The sequence below is a fragment of the Festucalex cinctus genome, chromosome 10 (genome assembly GCF_051991245.1).
Source record: "Festucalex cinctus isolate MCC-2025b chromosome 10, RoL_Fcin_1.0, whole genome shotgun sequence".
NCBI classification, from domain to species: domain Eukaryota; kingdom Metazoa; phylum Chordata; class Actinopteri; order Syngnathiformes; family Syngnathidae; genus Festucalex; species Festucalex cinctus.
The window spans coordinates 9,220,961-9,245,561 of NC_135420.1; the positions used below are offsets into that span (position 1 = coordinate 9,220,961).

The window sequence follows — 24,601 nt, forward strand, 5'->3', positions numbered from 1 at the left end:
GCGTGTATGGGCTATCGGCTATAGAGTCATATATTCAGATCAGTGACTATGAATAGACTAACGATGTTGCTGACCTGCCACTGGGAGAAGTGAAGCCACCAGCGGCTATCTTACGTTGCCACTCGTTCAACCAGCCTAACTTGAATACAGTGATTTCTCTGCAGCATTTTCATGTTATTTTCTGACTATTTTTATCATAACCAACAGCATACAATGAACAATACCTGTGAAACAATACAAATGAGTTGTTTTAACTGCACATTAAGTGGTTCTCTCAAATAAAAATGAAAAGCCTATTAGTCATCTCAGCAGAAGAAGTTTTTCATCATTCAAATTGACCCCGATAACGATCCCAACTGATTAATCAGCACATAGCTAGTCAGAATGATATTTTAAATTATCTCTTATAAGCTATATCTCTAAATACTACTCAAAGATTGGTCTACATCATGTTTTCAGAACCATCAACAATGAAATGAAAGCAAAATCCATCGGGACTAACTTTGCTGAGAAGTGTAAACTTAATATCTGCCAATCACAATTCACGATACTAAGATAATATACTTGATATACTAGATTTGGAATAACCCATTTATATGTGTGGGTAGACGGTTAATTTGATAACTTCATTATTTTTCATGTACAATTAATAGCTTTAGAAACATTGTTCCACATGTTGTCGTGTCGACTGAAGATGACATCACCTGTGATGAGGAAATAGATAACGAGTTAACGGCCTATTGCGGCTCACCTGTTTTCTGGGTTTGGTCAGCAAATTGAGCCATGCCTGGTCGTTGCGTGTTTCCTCAGTACAGTTGATGTCATCTTCAGTCGATAGCAAATGGCAAAATTAGTTTTAAAGGTATTAATTGTTCATGAAAAATAATGACGTTATCACATTAATTATCGACAAAATATTATCTTTGTACTGTTGAAAATGGCTCAATGAGTCAAGTATACCTTTAAAAGTATTACTGCCTGCATGTAAACATAGTCAAGTTTGTTCTTTGAGATGCTCTCAGTACAACATACAGCCAGGGATGTTGTAATAAAAAAACATTGATAATGTTTTCAGGGAAAAACAAATGACCTCAGTGGCAACATAAGCCGGCTGCCCCCTGCCTTCAGGCTGAGCTTCAGAAAACAGGTGCGCCGTTACCTGAGCCCCAAGCAACTGTGATGTCATTTTCAGTCGCTGGCAAGTGGCAAAATGGCCGCCCCCTGAGATGGAGAAAAACGGGTGAATTTTGCTGTTAAACTCATATTCAACAAACACAATAAGTGGAGCTATTATTGTCAAGAACATTATTTTTGTGTTGACCTCGTGTTTAGGGATTCAAAATATTGGGCATGGAAAGGGGAACATGGGTTAGACGGCAGCACATTACTTGCCGTGCCCCTGGCGCTACTGACTCGGTACTCGGCAGCATAGTGGGACGGACACACGACTGTACAACACTGCGGCACTGAGCAAGAGAGAGGGAGGTCGAGAGTGTGATGGGAGGGGAGGCGAGAGAGCGCACCTCCCCCAGACAGCAGTGAGCACTGAGCCCGCTAGTATATTCTCCTCCCGGACATGTGGTGCATGTAGCGGTAGCAGCAGTAGCATCGGCGGCTGTCGAGGAGACGGCTCGGCCACCCCGTCGTTGGGGCTCCTTTTAAAATAGCTCTCTAGAGCTTTTTTTAAAACAATTTTATTGGAAACATTTTTTATTTTATTTTACGTCATTTTTGTGATGAGCTTGCTTGGTGCTTATAAGAAAAAGAGCACTTACGATGGCTACGAATCTTTGCAGTTGGTCGATAGTGGCAGAGATAGCTTCAGCACCGGCAGAGGAGGAGGAGGCGGCGGCGGCGGCGGCGGCGGCGGCTGCACACTCGGAGGCCCGGTAGCGGCTCTTCACGGACTGAAGGCCGGCGCCGGCAAACAGGAAGACTGCAGCACCATGGACAGCTCGGGTATGTGTCCGGTCACCCTCATTATGGCGTTTGTAACAGGAAGCGACTGGCGTAATGGCCTCAGCCATCCCACGTATAGTGTAGAAGTGGCAGATGGGATGGCTAGCATTAGTGGCAGTCTCTGACAGTATCACCATGGAGTCCCTTCCTGCACTCTCATGATTTGCAGGCCTCTTAAATGCTCATATTGGGTTGCAGTGTAATATGCTCTGGTGCCGTTACTACCTCATGCCAGGTTTAAATTACCTCACAAAAGTGAGTAAAAACCGCTAGGACAATTTAGCAACCATTTCATGTCTTCTCACTCTATATCACCTCAGAAATTATACAGACTGACTATATATTCAAGTATATAGACTTTTCACCCTGACTTCACGTTACTTCCAGGTGGCAAAAAGCTCAAATGATGCCCATTCTAGTAGTAAACAAACCCTTACATCCCATTTGACCAAGAAAGAGTGATTGCAAAATCTTGGGAAATGGTCTAAATTAGTGGCAGAATGGTACTATGCAGCAGTAGTATCTTGTCCGACTATATTAAGGATCAACAAAACAAATAATTATATATTGCAATAATGACAGGAATAACTACAAACAACATGCCTTCATCTGACAGCATGGAATAAATACATTTTATTACAAAGCAACCAAGATTCAAAGGAACACTGTTGTGTAACAACCATGCATGCGATAGAGTAGCACAGTAGTAACACACTATTTGAGAACATATTTCTTAATGCCAGCACTTGCTCTCACATTATCATGACCACACATTTGGAAAAACTTTTCATTTAAACCATGTGCATATGAACGTGCACATTATTTGCCAAACATTAACTTGGCAAACCTATTCAACTTAACTCACTGAGAATACATGCCATAGATACAAAGTTGTTCCAATGTTGTTGGCCAGCATAGAAGTGACTTCACTTTTTGGGTCCAGACAATAATGTCTTTTTTTTCAGCGTTATCTCGCCCTCTAGTTTTGGTATTGTTGGAAGGTTGAAATAAACCTAATTTATTTATACAATATTTAAAACATTGACTCAATTGTTGGTCCTATGGAAGCACATATGACAATATTTAATGCAGCATTAAAAAAAAAAAGAATTGCCTTGCACTGTGAGGGTATACAAAATGTGTACTGTATCTGTATCTATGTTGTCCTGGCAAACATTGCTATGCACCAAAAATTATGGTAGTGCATGCACTCACAGTGCAGGACAATCATACAGAAGTATTCTGAATGCTGTATTAAACATTTTAATACATACTGTTTGTGGGACAAGTATGTGAGTTAACATTTGAAATTTTGTATAATGCTGGCATCAGGTCACAATTTGGCAAATAGCATATTTTTTTAAAAAATCGATACTTTGGCCAGTTCACACATGGCAGGAAAGAGTCTCTTCTGTCATTTGGCAGAGTCAGTGTATATATAATTATCAAACACAATAACGTGTACTGAAAATGGCTGGGAGTGAATGAGTTAAGTAGACACTTTTTATTGTGGCCAGCCTAAGGCACGTCTGTGCAATAATCATGCTCTTATCAGCATCTTGATGGATGTTCTCAAAAAAAGGAGAAATGCTCACTAACACAGATTTGAAATAATGTCTTGGAGCGCTTATGTTAACTCTTTGCTACTGTTTGTTTTTTTTAATAGGAACGAGTGATAAATTTTCAAACTTTACTTATGCACCATGTATGGTGATGTTGATGCCCCATTTTCGATGTGAGAATAGCATAGTTAAGTTCACAGGGAGAAACAGTTGCATTTTTTTGCAACCTTTTTTATACTACCGATTTTAAAAGAACGGAAAAGAGGCAGATCAAACTTTTTACCCTGGTGAAAGTAAAGTATTCCTTCACTTGGTAGATTTGGTGTATTATCAAACAATCTCCCGTGGTTCTTAAAAATGTCAAAAAAAAAACAAAAAAAAAAAAAAATCTGGCAGTGAATTTAAGTGAGCCAAAACTCATCTATGTCAAAAAGGAGTCCTGCAGTTACTCATCCATTGGCATACTCACAGTTATGCTCATCAGACTCACGGCGGGTTGCATTCTTTCTGGTGGTAAAGTATCTGTTTTACTGTCAAAGTCCTGGCTTCAGTTGGACCTACTGGCAGAATGGTACTTACTACACAGCATACAACAAACCCACGCTATGTTGCTATGACAGAGGAATAACTACACACAACCTGCCTCGTCTGATAGTGTGAGAGCTTGTTTCTGCAAACATCACTTTTGGAGTTGAAAGACAAATGGGGACAAATAATTGCCTGATGCTTGCTTTGTAAAGGTCACATAATTTGTGTGGCTGCATCTTGTTTAAACAAGCATGTGCATTGGCTGCCTGAATTTGAAAAGCCTAAACATATTGAGGAATTCATCTGAGGAAAAGCACTGGCCAATTCCATTTCTAAAGACACAGGCTGTTTGACTCCAGGTCTGTCTGCACAACGAAACTGGAAAGTCGGACCCAGAAAGTGTTAAGATTCCGGTGCGACCGGAGAGTGGATCCCAGACTCACAGAACACAGAGGAGTAAGCGAGAGGTTTTATTCACCAAAACACGTGAATATGAACATAAAGCGCTGGACACAGCCAGGAAAAAGGTTAACAAAAAGTGCTTGCAAATTGCAAGGAGGGAAATTAACACAACACAAAAAGACCCGAAGGCTACAAACCTCAAACACAAGAAAGCAACAACTTACTATAGCTATGAAACACGCCACATAAAAGTGGGAACAAAAAGAGACGTAGCAAAACTTACATAGATGAAAATCGAGAATCTTGGAACTACAATAATTAGCGAAGGCGAAAAACAGTAGAAGCACTAGACGATGGCTGTGAGCAAACGGAGCAACGACCCGACAGTGGCTGCAAGGAGTCCCAGTCCTTATGAAGGCCTAATAGATGATGCACTGCAGGTGTGGTGCAGGGGACACGCCCCTCTCATTAATCAGGCACTGTGAGACAAGGAAAACACACTGAGAGCCCAGCAACATGACAGAAAGAAGCTGAATCAAATGTTTTAAAAAAATATGCGTGTGATAAAATAACTAATAGTGAGGGAAATGGTGATCAGATAGTGAGTTTGAGCTGTCCTCACGAGTGGATTATGCAAATGTAAAATCTTGTTCTGCTGCTGAAGCCTGTTTGGTCTTTGCCTGTCTTTCGCAACAGTATTCTGTCAGCTATTACCTGAAGTGTTACGTGCACATCCAGCAAAATGTGTAACTTCAAATTGTTCACTGTACAAATATACAGTGGAGTAATGGCTTCCCGAGAATGAAAATGAAACAAGATCCCGAATGTGTGCGCGTAGTAATGTGAGTAGGTCTGGCTGCATGTGTTAGTAGTCTCACCCTGCAATAGTAATATAGCTGTGTAGTACAACATACTTAATGCATAATTCACTTGATAAATAACTTGTTAAATAAGCTTATTTTTTGTAATGATCATTCCATTGTTCCTAATTGTTGCTAATTAGCAACAAGCCAAAATCATTAAAGAGCTTCAAAAATACCCGTCATAGAAACTGTATCTTCTTGTGTTAGCAACCCAAGTACACAATAAGACGGTACTTTTTTTTTTTTTTTTTTTTAATTTCAGCACAACTTACCTCGAATCAGATGAATTTCCTAAGTTGGTCAGCAGACATTGGACGTGGCTCACAACTTGAACTTCCCTGGTCTGGAAATTGATGTAATTTTGTTTCTGAACGGACACTACTGATACTAATGCTTGTCACAGGTTCCTAGGCAGGTTTTGTAATAAATCGACCGGCAGTGAAAAAATACAGACGCCATTTTGGCTGCATGTTGAGCAGAAACAGTTGATTTGCAATCGCAACAGTCTGCAATAATTAGGGGGACTTTGGAAGGACCTTTGCGATGATGTGATCATCTTTTCATCTTCAAGTATATTTCATAGCCCATAATTGATTTTTCATTCCACTAAAAAGAGCATAGAGTGGAAAGAAAGCGTGGTGATACTTTGAGTCAGGCAGAGGCTTCATTTGTGACGCGTCGATGACGTGACGTGTCATCTTTCATCGTCACATGAAATTCACGACATTGAGGAGTGATCAAAACATAACATTACAGTATTTACATTAGATTATTACATGATTACATCACTTCATGCCACTTGGTTAATTGTTTCATTCCACTTCAATCCGACTACTGCAATATTGTCACGTGCGGGGTATGATGGACGGACCCAGAGGCGGAATAAACAGGCAGGGAGAAGTGGAATGACAGCAACTAGAATGACTTTATTGACTGTGGTGGGGAAGGACTGGACGAGACTGAAGTGGAGAAGACTGGGCTGGACGTGTACCCAGATCATGGCGAGGACTTGGCGTTGCGTGATGCAGAGACTTGGCGTGAGGCGGAAGACTTGGCGTGAGGCGGAAGACTTGGCGTGAGGCGGAAGACTCGGCGTGAGGCGGAAGACTCGGCGTGAGGCGGAAGACTCGGCGTGAGGCGGAAGACTCGGCGTGAGGCGGAAGACTCGGCGTGAGGCGGAAGACTCGGCGTGGCTGACGTTGAAGACTTGGCGTGGCTGACGTTGAAGGCTTGGCGTGGCTGACTTTGAAGACTTAGTAGACTTGGCGTGGAAGACTTGGCAAACTTAGCATAGAAGACTTGGCAAACTTCGCATAGAAGACTTGGCAAACTTAGCATAGAAGACTTGGCAAACTTGGTCAGAAGACACCACTGTGACAAAGCATGCAGACAACAGCAAAACAATGCTCCCACACCCGCGTGAGACAAAAACCACTCCCTTATACCAACACTAATGACAATAACAGGACACACCTGGGAGACACAGCAGGGAGGGGGAATCAATCAGCAGTACACACCAGGAAGGGAAGACACAAGCAGGTGGACAAGGTTAACATAACGAGACTGGGGAAGAAGACCGGAACACCAACAACCAACACTCACCAAAATAAAACAAAAACCCAACCCAAAAACCGAAACATGACAGTACCCCTCCACCAAGGGACGGCTCCCAGACGTCCCAAACACAAAACAAGCCAAAAAAAGGGGAGGGCGGGGACGGGAACGGGAGCAAAACACAGCCCTCAACCAGGGTAGGAATAGGAGGACACAAGGGGGCGAAAAACGGCCTCACACAATGCCATGAACTCCGCATCCGGGGGTGGCCCAGGAGGAGGCAAAATCATCGGCCCAGAGGGCTGAAACTGGGGTGGCTCCGCCAAGGGCCGGTCCCCGTGGTGGGCCCGTCTTCTGCGCCGCCTGGCGCTAGGTCCCGGATCGGCCACCATGACCGCACTGCTTGGGGCGGACACCAGGCCCGGAGACTTTGATCGGGGCAGAGACGAGGACGCTGGGGATTTGACCTGGGGCAGAGACGAGAAAGCTGGGGATTTGACCTGGGGCAGAGACGAGGAAGCTGGGGATTTGACCTGGGGCAGAGACGAGGAAACTTGAGACTTTGGCTGGGGCTGTGACGAGGAAACTTGAGACTTGACTTGGGGCAGAGATGAGGAAGCGGGAGAAGGCGGCAACTCTGCCGTGACGAGGGGACCTGAGATGCCAATTGGCCGCGACGAGGGGACCTGAGACGCCAGGGGCTTAGGCTGCACAGGCGCTGCGGCCAGGGGCTGCGGAGGCAGCCGCACAGGCGTTGCGGCCAGGGGCCGCGGAGGCAGCCGCACAGGCGTTGCGGCCAGGGGCCGCGGAGGCAGCGGCACAGGCGTTGCGGCCAGGGGCCGCGGAGGCAGCGGCGCAGGCGTTGCGGCCAGGGGCCGCGGAGGCAGCGGCGCAGGCGTTGCGGCCAGGGGCTGCGGCGGCAGCGGCGCAGGCGAAGCGGCCAGGGGCTGCGGCGGCAGCGGCGCAGGCGAAGCGGCCAGGGGCTGCGGCGGCAGCGGCGCAGGCGAAGCGGCCAGGGGCTGCGGCGGCAGCGGCGCAGGCGAAGCGGCCAGGGGCTGCGGCGGCAGCGGCGCAGGCGAAGCGGCCAGGGGCTGCGGCGGCAGCGGCGCAGGCGAAGCGGCCAGGGGCTGCGGCGGCAGCGGCGCAGGCGAAGCGGCCAGGGGCTGCGGCGGCAGCGGCGCAGGCGAAGCGGCCAGGGGCTGCGGCGGCAGCGGCGCAGGCGAAGCGGCCAGGGGCTGCGGCGGCAGCGGCGCAGGCGAAGCGGCCAGGGGCTGCGGCGGCAGCGGCGCAGGCGAAGCGGCCTGGGGCTGCGGCGGCAGCGGCACAAGCGAAGCGGCCTGGGGCTGCGGCGGCAGCGGCACAGGCGAAGCGGCCTGGGGCTGCGGCGGCAGCGGCACAGGCGTTGCATCCGGGACCGGCAGCGACGAAGTGGCCAGGGGCTGAAGCGGCAGCAGCGGCACAGGCAAAGAGGCCAGGGGCTGAAGCGGCACAGGCGTGGCATTCTTGGGCTGCCGAGGTGCCAGGACGAGGGCCTGGAGCCGGCGGGGCGCCGGAACGGGGTCCTGAGGCCGGCGGGGAGCCGGAACGGGGTCCTGAGGCCGGCGCGGAGCCGGAACGGGGTCCTGAGGCCGGCGCGGAGCCGGAACGGGGTCCTGAGGCCGGCGCGGAGCCGGAACGGGGTCCTGAGGCCGGCGCGGAGCCGGAACGGGGTCCTGAGGCCGGCGCGGAGCCGGAACGGGGTCCTGAATCCGGCGCGGAGCCGGAACGGGGTCCTGAATCCGGCGCGGAGCCGGAACGGGGTCCTGAATCCGGCGCGGAGCCGGAACGGGGACTTGGAACCTCCGCTGGGTCCGGGTTGGTGGGAGCATTCTGTCACGTGCGGGGTATGATGGACGGACCCAGAGGCGGAATAAACAGGCAGGGAGAAGTGGAATGACAGCAACTAGAAGGACTTTATTGACTGTGGTGGGGAAGGACTGGACGAGACTTAAGTGGAGAAGACTGGGCTGGACGTGTACCCAGATCATGGCGAGGACTTGGCGTTGCGTGATGCAGGGCGTTGCGTGATGCAGAGACTTGGCGTGAGGCAGAAGACTTGGCGTGAGGCAGAAGACTTGGCGTGAGGCGGAAGACTTGGCGTGAGGCGGAAGACTTGGCGTGAGGCGGAAGACTTGGCGTGAGGCGGAAGACTTGGCGTGAGGCGGAAGACTTGGCGTGAGGCGGAAGACTTGGCGTGAGGCGGAAGACTTGGCGTGAGGCGGAAGACTTGGCGTGAGGCGGAAGACTTGGCGTGAGGCGGAAGACTTGGCGTGAGGCGGAAGACTTGGCGTGAGGCGGAAGACTTGGCGTGAGGCGGAAGACTTGGCGTGAGGCGGAAGACTTGGCGTGAGGCGGAAGACTTGGCGTGAGGCGGAAGACTTGGCGTGAGGCGGAAGACTTGGCGTGAGGCGGAAGACTTGGCGTGAGGCGGAAGACTTGGCGTGAGGCGGAAGACTTGGCGTGAGGCGGAAGACTTGGCGTGAGGCGGAAGACTTGGCGTGACGCGGAAGACTTGGCGTGACGCGGAAGACTTGGCGTGACGCGGAAGACTTGGCGTGACGCGGAAGACTTGGCGTGACGCGGAAGACTTGGCGTGACGCGGAAGACTTGGCGTGACGTGGAAGACTTGGAAGGCTTGGAAGACTTTGAAGACTTGGTGTGGCGTGGTTGACGTTGAAGACTTGGCGTGGCTGACGTTGAAGACTTGGCGTGGCTGACGTTGAAGACTTGGCGTGGCTGACGTTGAAGACTTGGCGTGGCTGACGTTGAAGACTTGGCGTGGCTGACGTTGAAGACTTGGCGTGGCTGACGTTGAAGACTTGGCGTGGCTGACGTTGAAGACTTGGCGTGGCTGACGTTGAAGACTTGGCGTGGCTGACGTTGAAGACTCGGCGTGGCTGACGTTGAAGACTCGGCGTGGCTGACGTTGAAGACTCGGCGTGGCTGACGTTGAAGACTCGGCGTGGCTGACGTTGAAGACTCGGCGTGGCTGACGTTGAAGGCTTGGCGTGGCTGACGTTGAAGACTTGGCGTGGCTGACGTTGAAGACTTGGCGTGGCTGACGTTGAGGACTTGGCGTGGCTGACGTTGAAGACTTGGCGTGGCTGACGTTGAAGGCTTGGCGTGGCTGACTTTGAAGACTTAGTAGACTTGGCGTGGAAGACTTAGTAGACTTGGGGTGGAAGACTTGACAAACTTAGCATAGACGACTTGGCAAACTTAGCATAGAAGACTTGGCAAACTTAGCATAGAAGACTTGGCAAACTTAGCATAGAAGACTTGGCAAACTTGGTCAGAAGACTTGGCAAACTTGGTCAGAAGACTTGGCAAACTTGGTCAGAAGACTTGGCAAACTTGGTCAGAAGACTTGGCAAACTTGGTCAGAAGACACCACTGTGACAAAGCATGCAGACAACAGCAAAACAATGCTCCCACACCCGCGTGAGACAAAAACCACTCCCTTATACCAACACTAATGACAATAACAGGACACACCTGGGAGACACAGCAGGGAGGGGGAATCAATCAGCAGTACACACCAGGAAGGGAAGACACAAGCAGGTGGACAAGGTTAACATAACGAGACTGGGGAAGAAGACCGGAACACCAACAACCAACACTCACCAAAATAAAACAAAAACCCAACCCAAAAACCGAAACATGACAAATATACGTGTTCGCAAGGACGCACTCGTATGTAGGAATGTTTAATTCCCTCGTGATTGTATTGCGACATATTTGCTTTAGTGCATAAATACCGTACAGTAAATTAAAAAGAGAAATAGACTTGTTAAAGAAAGATCCTGCAACTGAAGTTCTCTCTCTCTATATGTGGATTACAACATAACATTATATACATAACATAAAGTAGTAAGACTGTCGACATGGGTGTGCGTTTTTCTGTTTGATTTTGTACGGGAGGGTCACATTATGGTGTATTTCTACTTATATTGTGTAAAGGATATTGCCTTGTGTATGAAATATGCTATACAAATAAACTTGCCTTGCCCTTGCCTTATATTGGGTGCTATGTCCAATTATATAAATCATTTGTGAAGTGACGTTAGAGGCAAGGAACCCGGGGGCAGGCTAGCAGCTCGGCTAAAAACATACTACTATTACTATACTAATTGCTCATTTTTTAAGAACTTCTTCCACAATTTAAACTTTCCTGCTGCAAGGAAACAAAAATTAGAGACCTTAAGGAGGTTATTTTTTGATTCATTGGGTAAATGTCTTCTTTCATCAGATATGGATGGCAACTATGGCGGAGGACTGCTGGATATGGTGAAGGGCGGAGCTGGAAAGTTCTTCAGTAACTTCAAAGACAATCTCAAGGACACGCTAAAAGACACATCCACTAAGGTCATGCATCAGGTTGCTACGTAAGTATTCTAAAATCATAAATATGTAAATATAGTCAAAACAATGCAAAGTCGGGCTCTTCCTTGTTTCACTCCTAAACAAGTGTGGGCTCATCCACTTGATTTTTTAAGATTGTGATGGAAGCATTGGGCAGCATGGTGGAAAGTTGTTAGCACATCTGCCTCACCATTGTGAGGCTGGGGCGTTGAATCTGGCCTCTGAACTTCCTGTGTGGAGTTTGTTCTTGCTGTGCTTAGGTTTGTTCTTGCTGTGCTTCCAGGTACTAGGGCTTCGTTTCACATTCATAATACATGCATGTTAGGTTCATTGAAGACTACGTTTTCCTTAGGTGTGAATGTGAGTTGTTGTTTTTCTATATGTGCCTTGCAATTAATTGCCCTGCCTGAGCCACCTCATCTGGCTCCTCTAAATGTGAAAGAGAGGTGACGCAACTCTGAGTCCACCCCCGGATAACTGCTCTTTTCACCTCTTTTCATCTCTTAGGGAGAACCTGGACACCATGTCGAGGAAACTAATTTCAGTTGCTTGTATACGGGATCTTGTTCTTTCGTTCATGACCCACAGCTTGTGACCATAAATGGCATGGCATGGTAAATGGCATTCATTTATATAGCGCTTTTCCACCTTACAAGGCCCTCAAAGCGCTTAACATTTTGACTACCCATTCACCTACTGATGACGCAGCATCAGGAGCAATTGGGGGTTCAGTATCTTGCTCAAGTATGCTTCGACATGGTCACAATGGCATGGGATCGAACCCACAACCTCTGGGTTGGGAGACGAACACCATACCACTGAGCCACACCTCCCCCATAGGTAAGGGTAAGAAAATAGATTGATCGGTACAACGAGAGGCTTCTTCATGACAAAACAGTCTGCATCATAGCAGACGCTGCATCGAGCCGCCGGTTCATATCCCACTTCATCTTGCCCTCACTCGTGAAAAAGACCCCATGATACTTGAACTCCACCCTTTTGTGACTGAGGACCATGGTCTCAGATTTGGGGAAGGTGATTTTCATCACAAATGTGTCACACTCGACTGTGGAATGCTCAAGTGAGAGTTGGTGAAGTTGCTTGAAGAAGCTAATGTACCATTGTCTCATCATCTTTAAAAAGCAGAGATGCAACACTGAGGCCAACAAACCGGACCCTCTCAATGCCTCGGCTGCATCTATAAATTCTATCCATAAGGGTTAACAGAATCAGTGACAAAGGGCAGTCTTGGAAATGAAGCTATTTTACACTACTAGCAATACAAACCAAACTCTGACATCAGTGGTATAGGGGCAGAGAAAAAGAATATGCACCCTGCACAGGAAAGTGAAATAAGCATACTGCGTATCACTCACAAGGGTTGCTACAATATGTTAACTTAAAACTTTGCCTTCACAATACGGTAATGCATGTTATACCATCCCTGTGCATTTTAGGATACTTTCATTTATATTCATTTGCAGGGGTTTGCATTGTTAAAGTACAGTATCTAACTGAAAGAATAGAATTACTGTTCTATACTCTTTTTAAATGAAGATGCCACTGGTTAGAGATGTGAACTAGGGCAGCGTGTTTTCGAAGCACCAGAGTCTGGCACAGCGTGGTCCACTCACTGTTTGTGAGCGTGTGCACTGTTTGTGCACTGGGACCACAAAGGGAGCTCTGTTTCTCAAAAACCGCACATACATTTCCTCTCACTGTTGACTCAGCAGGTCTGATCATGAATATTCTTGCCTTGTGTCTCCCTCTTCTTCTCCTGTTGTTTCTTCTTTACAGCTCTGTGCGTCTGTTTGTTGTCAGTCGTTCTCGCTTCTCTCGTGACTAAATTATTCATGCTAGCTCATTTTGCTAAACGACTAGTGCACTGCTGTTATGCAGAAGGGTGCATTTCATTGTGCCTGTGTGTAATGCATGTTTATTTAGCGCATATACTGTATGTGAGGGGGAGGTATGAACACCGAGGGAGGTACACTGCTATAGCAACCAGCAGAAAGCTCAAAAGAGAACAAGTAGATGGAAATAATAATTGATAAAAAAATTGTTTTGACTAAATTGATAAGATTTTGGTTAACTGTTTGCATAAGTAGATGGCAGATATAATAAATTGCAGATCAATAGAAGAGCAAACTTGGACTTGAGGCAGTCAACGGAAACATTGAAAAGAACAAAATTCATGTAATGCTGCTAACAACACACACACAACACACCACAGTATGTGGTGGAGCACTTCATTACAGCAAAAAATGGAAAATTCTTGTCTATTTGTCAAATCTTTACTGCCAAGTTTCTGATCTCTATAAGTAGCCTAATAATTGTTTTTTTTCTGAGTAACAATATTCAATATAATGGTGGTGGTACACTGTAGTTAAGGAAGAAGCAGTAAGTTTTATAGTATTGCATTCATCTGACTTTTGTTCAACCATTAGGATCATTGTATTCTCTGCATATGCCATGCATTTGTGACAATAAACAAGAAAAATAAGAAATAAAATAATATAATAATAACAACAACAACAATAATAATAATAATAATAATAATAATAATAAGAAGAAGCTTTAGGTCAAGTACGCCTTAACTCAAGGACTCTCTGTATTAAAATTACAGCTCTAAAATGTGCTTATTTGAAATATTTAGGGAAATAATAACAGCATTTTTTCATGTAACACATTCTATTTTGGTTTTAAACAAAAGATAGAAAAAAATGGTACATTTAGAAACTGTAGCATGTTAAGGTCATAAGTAAATAAAGTCTTTCCCTAATCTGCTTAATCTGCATGACGTTGAATTGGTTGATAATTGCCGATGATTATCCACGGATTTATTTATTATGGTTTATCTGTTTGATGTCAAATAGGTCGATAATTGCTGATAATTAGCGGTCACCGATATCATCGTGCAGCCATAATTTGCGGTGATAAATGCACCCACTCACACAATCTGAACTATAGCTGGTACTTTTTTCAGAACTGGATTTACATTTACCTTTTCTCTGTGAAAATGTTCAAAATTGTCCTTAATAGATAATGTTTTTTGTTGCAGATACACTAAAGGGGAGCTAGACATAGCCTACATTACGTCACGAATCATAGGTAAGTACACAGAGTCACAAGTATGCCTAAATATCAACTGAATCATTTCAAGTAGGTAACATTAAACCCACCTTACCCATTTGTTGAAAAGGTACTGGCTGGATTTTTCTTTTACAATACTTGCCTATTCTTTTGTTCAATCAGTGATCCCCAACCTGTTTCATTACATACAAGTCCATAACTTGCGTGGACTGGAAACTAAGGAGGGCGAGGTGGTGGGTTGGGGTGGTTGGCTGTAGGGGTGCAACGGTTTCAGATTTTGGAGTACAATTAAAGTTTGAGAAAAAAAAAAAAAAAACGCTTTTATGGTTATTCTTATAAACGTAAAAAAAAAAAAATCAAATCAGTATTCTATGAAAATGTATATTTTTAACAACAATAAATAACTGAAAATAAATGTAAAAAAAAAAAAAAAAGTTGCTGCCTTTTAAAACAATTACAGCAGATTAGACATAGATGGCTCATTTGCTGTTAAAATAGGGCATGGGCACTATAAGTGGATATTATGTACCCTCTTTTTCTTTCCTCTTATAAAAAAAAATAAAAAATTCTTTCATCTTTCAATTTCTTTCCATTTCAATCATACTTACAGGTGAAATGTTCGTCCACAGCCTTTAAACTGGCGATTTGTGCTGTTTACCGCTACACATATTGGCATTTTGCAGCCAAATGCCGAGATACGTTTCTTGGGAGTGCAAAGATAGCGGCCCCGCGGCTTCAAAAATCTTGGTTTATTGCATATCCAGTGCGCGACTGTGGATGAGGTGGGCTCGCGGGAGCTCCTCGCTTGGCAGGTTAATTGGGCACTCCGAATTGTCCCTAGGTGTGCTTGTGAGTGTGGATGGTTGTTCGTCTCTGTGTGCCCTGCAATTGGCTGGCAAGCAGGGTGTACTCCGCCTACTGCCCGAAGCTAGCTGGGATAGGCTCCAGCATCTCCCACGACCCTTGTGAGGAATGAGCGGTCAAGAAAATGGATGGATGATGGAAGTTACATATAAAGGGAAATCGTCTGAGCAAATTTCAGAATGTGTGTCAAATTCGGAGACCTTTGCATTAATGAGTACCCAAGAATAGCTCTAACTTTCAAAAAGGTTGGTAACTCCCGATTGACATCAAGTATAATTCTAACATTGGAATAATGTGCAGGCAAACACATGCTGTAGACAGCATAATTGGCCTTCAGCATACCATGCTCAGCAGTGCAGCGCAGGAGGAGAGAGGAGAGTACCCTTCAGAGGACGCAATCAGCTGGACACTTTCCCAATTTAGGGCTATTGTGAAAAATGCTTGTTTGAATCTTCTTCTTACTTCAGTATTTCAAAATCTCGTTTTGCAGTACCTGCAGAAAAGGGCAACAATCAACTCTCTCAACTCTCAAGTTATTTATTATTATTATTATTATTATTATTATTATTATTATTATTATTATTATTATTGTTATTATTATTATTATTATTATTATTGTTGTTATTATTATTATTATTATTATTATTATTATTATTATTATGTGCAACTCTTTGTCACTGCTGCCACTGTTTTTTAAGTGCTTGAGAAATAAAGTTAAAAGTCGAGGTGTCAATTATGGATCCTGTGTCATTTTTAGTGATGACCTACCCAGCAGAGTCTGTGCAGATTGGCTACCAGAACCATGTGGAGGACATCCGATCCTTCCTTGACAGTCGCCATGCCGACCACTACACTGTCTTCAACCTGTCACAGCGCAATTACCGCGGAGCCAAATTTTCCAACAGGGTAAAATGACTGCCTTGTCTACTTACAATACATGTATCAAACATTTTAATGTGATCCCCAAATGAAAAATAAGCCAGCGTTTTTAAGGATAACCTCTCAGCTTGTTTCCACCAAATCAGGCAATAACTGATTTTCAAAAAAGTACACCACACACACAATCACATGCACATATACACAGATATAAGTCTATTCTAAATTACATTTATTTTCAAAATGTACGAATTTTCAAGAAATAATCACGTTTAAAAATTTAGCTGCCACTGTAACATAGTATAACATATGTTGCAAATCTAAATAAGTATAATTCAGTGACGATTACCACCTTTCGGCGGGTGCTTAATGACATAAAGCCTCGACAAATTACTGAACTGAGCACTGACTGAAGCAGGTTTACGTCCGTCGACCGGTCCTTCTCATTCCGTTTATTTTTGCGAGTCTTGATGTCACGAAGCATTTGCCAAAATGCGGAAGCACTCGGCGAAAGGTGGATATCGTCACGGTAATTGACGATTATATGACGAAAGTGCCCACATCTGTAATTTACAATGCAGTACTATAGTAAATGAATGGGCATGTAGTAGTACTTGCTCTCACCCAGTCCCTGCCAAGCAAGTGTTAATTTTGGCTAGTTATAGTGTATTGACAAAAATTAATTAAAAGTTTTAGTCATAAATTAGTCATCTCATTGTATTTTAATTTGAATCCAATTTTAGTCCAAAAAAATTTCAGAGCAATTTTAGGCGACTAAATTGACTATTTTAGTCGACTAAATTGACAATTTAGTCGATGTTTTCAAAATTAAACACACCTATTTGTAACTGTAGTTTAACACGCAAGGCACATTTAATATGCCGTCTTAAAACTTTGTTGCCTAAATTTAAAAACGTGGATAATTGCCTGAGATTAATCATACAGTTGCACAATGGATGTAAAGATGCTTGAATATTAAATGAAGTGCAGTGAATAGTTTCTGAGTGGTGCTTTTCTGCCACCCACGTTTCATTCCTTCTAACTGATAGGATTTTGTGAATTTTCGTCACTGTGTTGTTTTCGTTTTAGTCACTGACGAGATTGTCAGTCAATTTTAGTTATTGTCATTATCTCAATGAATGGTTGCTATTTTAGTTTTTGTTTCATTTTTGACTGAAAAAAAATATTTGTGACGAAAATGTCGAACATTTTTCATCAACAAAATTATCACTGCTGACAAGTGGCATAAAAAATGGATGGATGGATGGATGGATGATTGTATATGGTCATCATTGTGTAGATAAAATAAGTATTTACCCAACACGCTTGCACAGTATTTCTTTTATTCTGAGCCAGAGGACTCAAATGAAATAATTTTTACATATAAACCACCCAGCCACCAGCAGCTACCTGCAAGGCAACTGTGGAGTTAACATGGCCTAGATAGCTGCCTGTGGAAGTTAGTGTGCCTTCACAGATGACTCATCATGGCAGCTTGTGTGTTGTGCTGCTCTACTGCTGCTGCTGTGCTCTAACTTGCACTTCTCTTTTTTTTCCATGCGTTTTGTTTCATCACTACTTTTCCTCCCTTCCTCCTGCTGTTGTCATCCTTTTCCTCTCACCTCAACTTTGCACTTTCTGTTCTGCGATATATGCCTTCCTCCCTTCCCAATCCCTCTCCAGGTTTCAGAGTGTAATTGGCCCGCTCGGCAGGCTCCCAGCCTCCACAACCTCTTTGCTGTTTGCAAGAACATGCACAACTGGCTAAAACAGAATCCCAAGAATGTGTGTGTCATCACCTGCTCGGTAAGATAATTCCTCATCATATCACTTGCTTGCTTCTGGTACTTCAAGTAACAGTAGGCTTTTACCAATAACCTTTCTTTTGCCTCAGTGACTTGCAATGTAATTAACCTGAAATGAACTCAGCTGAATAAATTCACATTAATAGTGCACATGATCGTTCCCACACAATTATTAAATGTGCTTTTACTTTCAAATGGTTCCACATTTCATGCTTGTTTTATCAGTCATGAGCTTCATTCGTAAAGGGAAACTTGCTGGGTGTCACGAGTCCTTGCTGTGTGCCTTTTAGGATGGCCGGGCGCCTTCAGGAGTTTTGGTTTGTGCCATGTTTTGCTTCTGCCACCTCTTCAACAATCCAGTTCCCGCCATGCAACTCCTCAGCGCCAAGAGACCGGGCTCAGGCCTCTGGCCTTCACACCGCAGGTTTGCCTCCATGATGGCATGACATATGGCACTAACTGAATATAAATTTACCAAGTGTGGTAAGAGAGGGGGGGAGGGAAACTGTCACTGTAGTTGTGTTAATTTTGTCCCAGCAGCCTGTAAACATGTCTTGTATCCCAGGGGTTACCAACCTTTTTGAAGCGGAGATCTACTCCTTGGCTACTTATTAATGCAATCTGAAATAACAGATTTGCTAACTTTCATATTGATATTCATTTATGTGACACTGCTGATCATGTTAAAGGGACAGCAACATGAAAAATCAACTTTTGGAACTTTTAACCGTGTTAAAATGCTAATTCCTCACCAAACACATCACCGAAGTGGTGTTTTCCTCCATTCGCCCCTGTATGAAAAATTCAAGGTCATTATGCTCTCCAAGCACCAGCCCCTCCCAACCTGAGAAAACGAGCTGTTGGCACCCTTTGACATCATAAGGTGCAGATCAACCCCCGCACCGCCTCTGCGGAATAAATGCACGCCCACTTCCTCTGAGACCTCCATGGGATAGTGATCAAAGAAGCCTTTATCAGTAAACATTCTGACCAAACGAATTCAAAGCAATCAATTATCCTTCACATTTGCAATGCCAAAGTGCAATGACAATTGGCTGTGTTAAAATCCCACAGGCTCTGCCTGACAGTTGTGTGAACTACAAGTAAAACTTTTGGACTATTGAACCTAACTGAGCAAATAGTATAGTGGTTAGCGGGCTCACTCTGTAAGCAGCAAGTCCCCGGTATGAAACCAGCTCAACAACCGCCCCCACCCCCTCCTTCTTATTCTTTTCCTCTCCATAGGCGTGCACAGGTAGACCCCTAGTGGTGCTGACACCCTTGCCCCTCTGCCTTTTTTTTTTTTTTAAATAAACACTTTACTGAGGACAGGTCAGTGTTGACACAATCTTAGAAAAGCTACATGATTCATCGTGTGTGCGTGTGTGTGGTTGGTGGGGTTTAGCACCGTCCGAGATCTCTCTCTCTCTCGCTCTCGCTCTCCCTTTGTCACGTGACCGCTTGCCACCGTTGGTCGCAGTGGGACAGACACACACCCACGCATCTCTTCCCCTGCTCCTCCACCAGCCAGGTAACTTATTATGAATCCAGTGAAATTGTATTGGTTGTTTGCCCTCTATTCCTTACCTATAATCATTTTGTTGTGAAGTAGCATACAGTATGTCTCATACAGCACAAACAAATGAGCATAAATAGGCCGAATGTCACCTAATTAGCTAGTTTAAAATGCTATATTCTAATTCAATAATAGATAACGTGATAACCACCACATAGTCAGACTAATGACGGTGAAAGGAAGCTCTCTGTGAATGGATCATTAACAAAAAATACCCCAACATTTTTCTGCTCGTACCCTTGCGGGCGCTCGCATATGTGACACTTCAGCATATCCACTCCCAAAACTCACTGCCCGCCACTGGCTAGTAGTCACTAATCGCATTCAAAAGCGGTCCAATACATCCTCGTGGTCAAAGCATTTTAATTGAGTTGCATTGTGGAAATATCAGAAATGCCCGGATGTTTGGAATTATCACTTGCCTGTGAGAAATACCATTCTCAGGCCCTTGGGCTGTTTGGTTACTAATTGGTCTATTTATTTACTATTATTTCATTTGGGCAAAAAGTGCCCTTTTTTTTACCCCCCAGAGCACTTGCCCCCGAAAATGTCTGTGCACGCCACTGTTCCTCTCTTTTCTTCTACTAAGTACTGTCACAAATTTTCTCCAATTCCGATACGGTAAATGTATAGGATTGTACGCCGAGAAACGTTTCATGGGAGGAGCAATATGGCGGCCTCGCGACTTCAAAAGTCTTGGCCTATCGGCTATTCAGTCATATATTCAGATCAGTGCTGCGAGCTGAATGATGAACGGAGGACTGAAAACAGGAAATGAAAATACAGCGCTGCCTTTCAAATTAAAAGTGTGCGTTTCAAAGCAAGACATAAGTAAACATCGCAGACAAAACAACTTGAAGAATTCTTAACAGCCATTGCCTTGCTAAAGTAATCAGGGGTGTCCATGAAAAAGCTGTTGCTTTGATGTGGTGCCACCTGAGGGATCGACGTTCATAGACATGTTGGTTTTCGGCCTTGCTGTTACATGCAGTGATTTCTCCAGAGTCTCTGAACCTTTTGATGATGTTATGGACCGTAGATCCCAAATTGCTTGCAATAATATGTTGAGGAACGTTGTACTGAAATTGTTTTACTATTTTCTCACACACTTGTTCAGTGGTGAACCCCATCTTTGTTTGTGAATGAGGGAAGCTCGTTTCATACCCAATCATGGCAACCACCTATTTCCCAATTAGCCTGTTCACCCGTGGGATGTTCCAAACAGGTTTTGGATGAGTATTCCTCAACTTTCTTCTCGGTCTTTTTTGCTGCCTGTCCCAGCTTTTTTGGAATGTGTTAATGATTATGAACAAACTTGTTATTTGGACTAATCACCACTCAATCACAGAAGTGAAACAGGGAACTTTGTCCTCTGGCAGGTACATCGGGTATGTATGCAGCATGGTGTCCGAGAAGCCCAGTCTACCCCACACCAAGCCTCTGAGGATCAAGGCTCTCACCATGAGTCCGGTTCCCTGCTTCAACAAGCAACGGAGCGGTTGTAGGCCTTTCTGTGACGTCCTCATTGGAGAGACCAAAATCTTCACCACGGCACAGGAGTATGAGAGGATGAGGTACAAAAAATATCTTAAGTCTACCAAAAAGCTGTTATAATAGTCACTTATAGCATCTGTATTGTTGAAAGGCAAGTTAAATGTTAACCAATGCGAGCGCTGTTTAGTATTTGCATACAAAACATTGTCCTTGAGTCATTAATTGTTCAATTAATTCATTTTATGTCTAGAGAGCACCGAGTTCAAGAGGGGAAGGTGGTTTTTCCTTTGGGTGTCAGCGTGCATGGAGATGTCATAGTTTCTGTCTTTCATATGAGGTCCACTATCGGGGGACGTCTGCAAGCCAAGGTACATATACGTAGCTTCTTATTTTGCAAATATCTGTCGAGTAAAATACAGCCCTCCAAGAGACGAGGTGAAAATTTTAGATACCACACACACATTATTTTTTATGGTTTAAGTTTCATCTTCAGGTAATCAATCCATTTTTTTTTTTTTTTTTTTTTTTATAAAAGTGCTTTCAAATATGTTATCATCAGATCATACCAATGTCAAATAGGCTAGAAAACCCCAAATCAAAATTGTCTCTCAACCAGTCATTTTTGCTTTGGTCTTTAGGTGTCCAACACCCAAATTTTCCAGATCCAGTTTCACACTGGCTTCATTGCTCCTGGAACTACTATGTTAAAATTTAACAAGTAAGTCTTGCTTTTCTTTAAATGAACCAAGTTGAGTGATTTGATTACGTAATTAAGTAACTTAAATCATCAACTCTGAGCCATTTTCACTGAAGCAACCCCCTTCGCTCCCTCTTTTACTGGATTTTGACTGATTTTGCAAGGCCCACAAAATATTGCATGGAACCTACCAAAAGAAAGATTAGAGTCTCTTCTTTCAACAGGAAAATAATATATTTTTCTGTTCTGTTTTGCAGCAATTAGCATTAGAAAATAACTAAATTTCATCATTATTCGTAGATCTGTATAGAATTGTGGGGCAACAGCTTCTTTTCAACATGGTCCTGGTTGATCTCTATACTTTGCTGCCACCTGCTGGCAGTTTTTGTGCAGTTGACAGGCTGCATCAAATGCTCTAGCACCAAAAAAAAGAAATAAATAAATAAAACATAAATACATCTTTGGGACAATTAAAACGTTTAAAATAGAACGCATTTATACATTTTTGGGAGCTAATGAGTTAATTAAATTAAATGAGCTTCAGAATAATTTTTCAGGTGACCCTAGATCACCCATTCTGGCGGTCTATAACATTGGTGGACCAGCCAGGTCACCTCTCGTTTCTATTAGTACACTGCAGATCTTCTTGGAAGAGATGTAGGTGTTATGACACATAATTATCTATCAATAACTTTTACTTTCTGCCAACTACTTTCTGTATTTGTGAGAGTGGTTTAAGAATATATATGTACATTATACGCTACAAATGTATAAAGAGCCGTGGTGTCCAAAATACACTTGAGTCTTATTGCATGACTATTAGCAGTAGTAGTTGCATTAGTGTGCTTACTATGTCTACAAGACATTAGAAATACAGTGAAGGCTGAAGTATTTGTTAAAAAAATGAAATTGCTTTTCAATACTTAAAATCCTAAAATATTGACTTTAGCGTAATTCGCAAATGCCATTTATGTATCCCACATTTCTCCTGTCAGACCAGAGCTGGACGCGTGTGACTCTCCAGACAAGTATCCTCAGCTTTTCCATGTGATATTGGACGTGGAGGTGGAGGGCTTAGACAAGCAGAAAGACCTCACGCCGCCTTGGGAGCAGTTCCCATCTAAAGACCTGAGTCCCAATGTGCTTTTCAGCTGCCATCAGGAACATCAGGATGCTCTCGCCATTGCTGGTACTTGTCCTACTCATTATAATGTAGTGGTACTCAACTGTCACCCACAAAGAAATCATGACCTTACTGAAACTATATACAGTATTTTACTCACTTCATATGCCTGATTACAATTCAGGAGAAACTTGTGTCCCAGACTATCATGGTGAAAAAAGTTCATGACAATAATAAAATATACATTTTTTAATCTCATTCAATGAAGGTATGTTGTACGGCCACATGTAATATTTGTATAATGATCACAATTGTTACTATTTTTAAAATACTATTATTGCATAATAATTGTTGAAGGCTGTCGATGGAATGATTTACCATTCTTGCTTGATGTAGAACTTAATTAATAATTTGTGCTTTATAATGTACCTCCCTTTTTCAGTGGGAGGGAGTCTAGTGCTCGCATAACAAAATGCCCTAAAATGGGCAACGTACACTCGTGCATGTTCACAAAAACACTCACAATCACTGAATAAGAAGTGTGGATAAGTTTAGGTGTTTCCTGTACTGATGTGATGCCGCAGAATACACGTAGAATAGTGCTGTTTAACCAGCAACTTCACAAATACTCACTAACTAACTTTTATTTTTGCCTCAACAAGATGAGATGGAAGGCTTGGATTTGGAGGGTAAGATAGCAAAGTAGAGTGCTGACATTTAAATGTATAAAATGTATGAAAAATATAGTGTAAAAACAAAATACTTAAGTGTAAAGTTTACATAAAGTTTACAATCTTTGGATTTTTGTGAATTTTGAGAGTTGCATTAGATGATGCTTGTAGACCTGACAGTTAGTAGCCCATTGTACATTATTTCCTTCCTAATAGAGCTGTCAAAATTAATCAATTAATCGACCAGAAATCAATTATCAAATTAATCGACAAATATTTTAATATTAATATTAATATTAATATTTTAAGTAATCGTTTGGAGCCATTTTTTTTTCAATTTAAAATTGTCCAAATCTTGCGATTTCAGCATATCAACACTCATTTTTCCACTGATCTCTGTAGTCCTTCATGAAAGAAGACTGATTATCTTTTATGTTTAATCAAAATAAGACATTTGCAAACATCTGTTTTTACTTTGGAAAACAATGACCAAACCGGTAACACCACATCAATCCCCCCCCCCCCCCCCCTTTTTTTAAATCACTTTTATTATTATTATTATTATTATTATTATTATTATTATTATTATTATTATTATTATTATTATTATATTACTATTATTATCACAGCTGTTTTAACAAACTACAGACCAATATCAAACTTGTGTGTCTTATCTAAAATTTTTGAATCTCTTGTGTGTGATCAACTTAAAGAGTTTCTCTACTCAAATGAACTGCTCTCAAATTTGCAATCAGGCTTTAGGAAAAAGCACAGCACAATGACTGCTGCTACAAAAGTGGTTAATGATATACTTGTTGCTCTTGATAAAAAGCAATACTGTGCTGCACTTTTTATTGATCTGTCAAAGGCATTTGACACTGTGGACCACACAGTTTTAAAGCAAAGGCTCATCAGTCTTGGTCTGTCAGATGATGTAGTCTCGTGGTTCACAAATTATTTGAGTGACAGGACCCAATGTATTAAACATGATGGTTTATGTTCTGAATTCTTGAGTGTTCACAAAGGGGTGCCACAGGGCTCTGTGCTAGGACCCCTCCTGTTCATTATGTACGTTAATGATCTGGGACAAAGCGTGTTGGACGCCAATATACATTTTTATGCTGATGACACAA

General features: G+C 43.4%; 1 protein-coding gene across 5 annotated transcripts in view; it reads left to right on the forward strand.

The window, feature by feature from the left end:
* Positions 1 to 24,601, forward strand: part of dnajc6 (DnaJ (Hsp40) homolog, subfamily C, member 6) — a 45,507-nt gene that overhangs the window by 5,306 nt on the left and 15,600 nt on the right. Inside the window, exons 1-11 of one of the 5 annotated variants that reach the window (XM_077533538.1) lie at positions 1,393 to 1,538; positions 1,797 to 1,959; positions 11,157 to 11,292; positions 14,331 to 14,380; positions 15,984 to 16,132; positions 17,786 to 17,908; positions 18,198 to 18,331; positions 20,863 to 21,057; positions 21,228 to 21,345; positions 21,616 to 21,695; positions 22,670 to 22,863. In XM_077533538.1, the coding sequence (XP_077389664.1) occupies positions 1,947 to 1,959; positions 11,157 to 11,292; positions 14,331 to 14,380; positions 15,984 to 16,132; positions 17,786 to 17,908; positions 18,198 to 18,331; positions 20,863 to 21,057; positions 21,228 to 21,345; positions 21,616 to 21,695; positions 22,670 to 22,863 (1,192 nt within the window). In that variant the 5' untranslated portion in view covers positions 1,393 to 1,538; positions 1,797 to 1,946. Of the gene's footprint in view, positions 1 to 1,392; positions 1,960 to 11,156; positions 11,293 to 14,330; positions 14,381 to 15,983; positions 16,133 to 17,785; positions 17,909 to 18,197; positions 18,332 to 20,862; positions 21,058 to 21,227; positions 21,346 to 21,615; positions 21,696 to 22,669; positions 22,864 to 24,601 lie in introns of those variants that run through there. The other 4 variants (XM_077533537.1, XM_077533535.1, XM_077533534.1 and 1 more) reach the window with 4 other exon arrangements.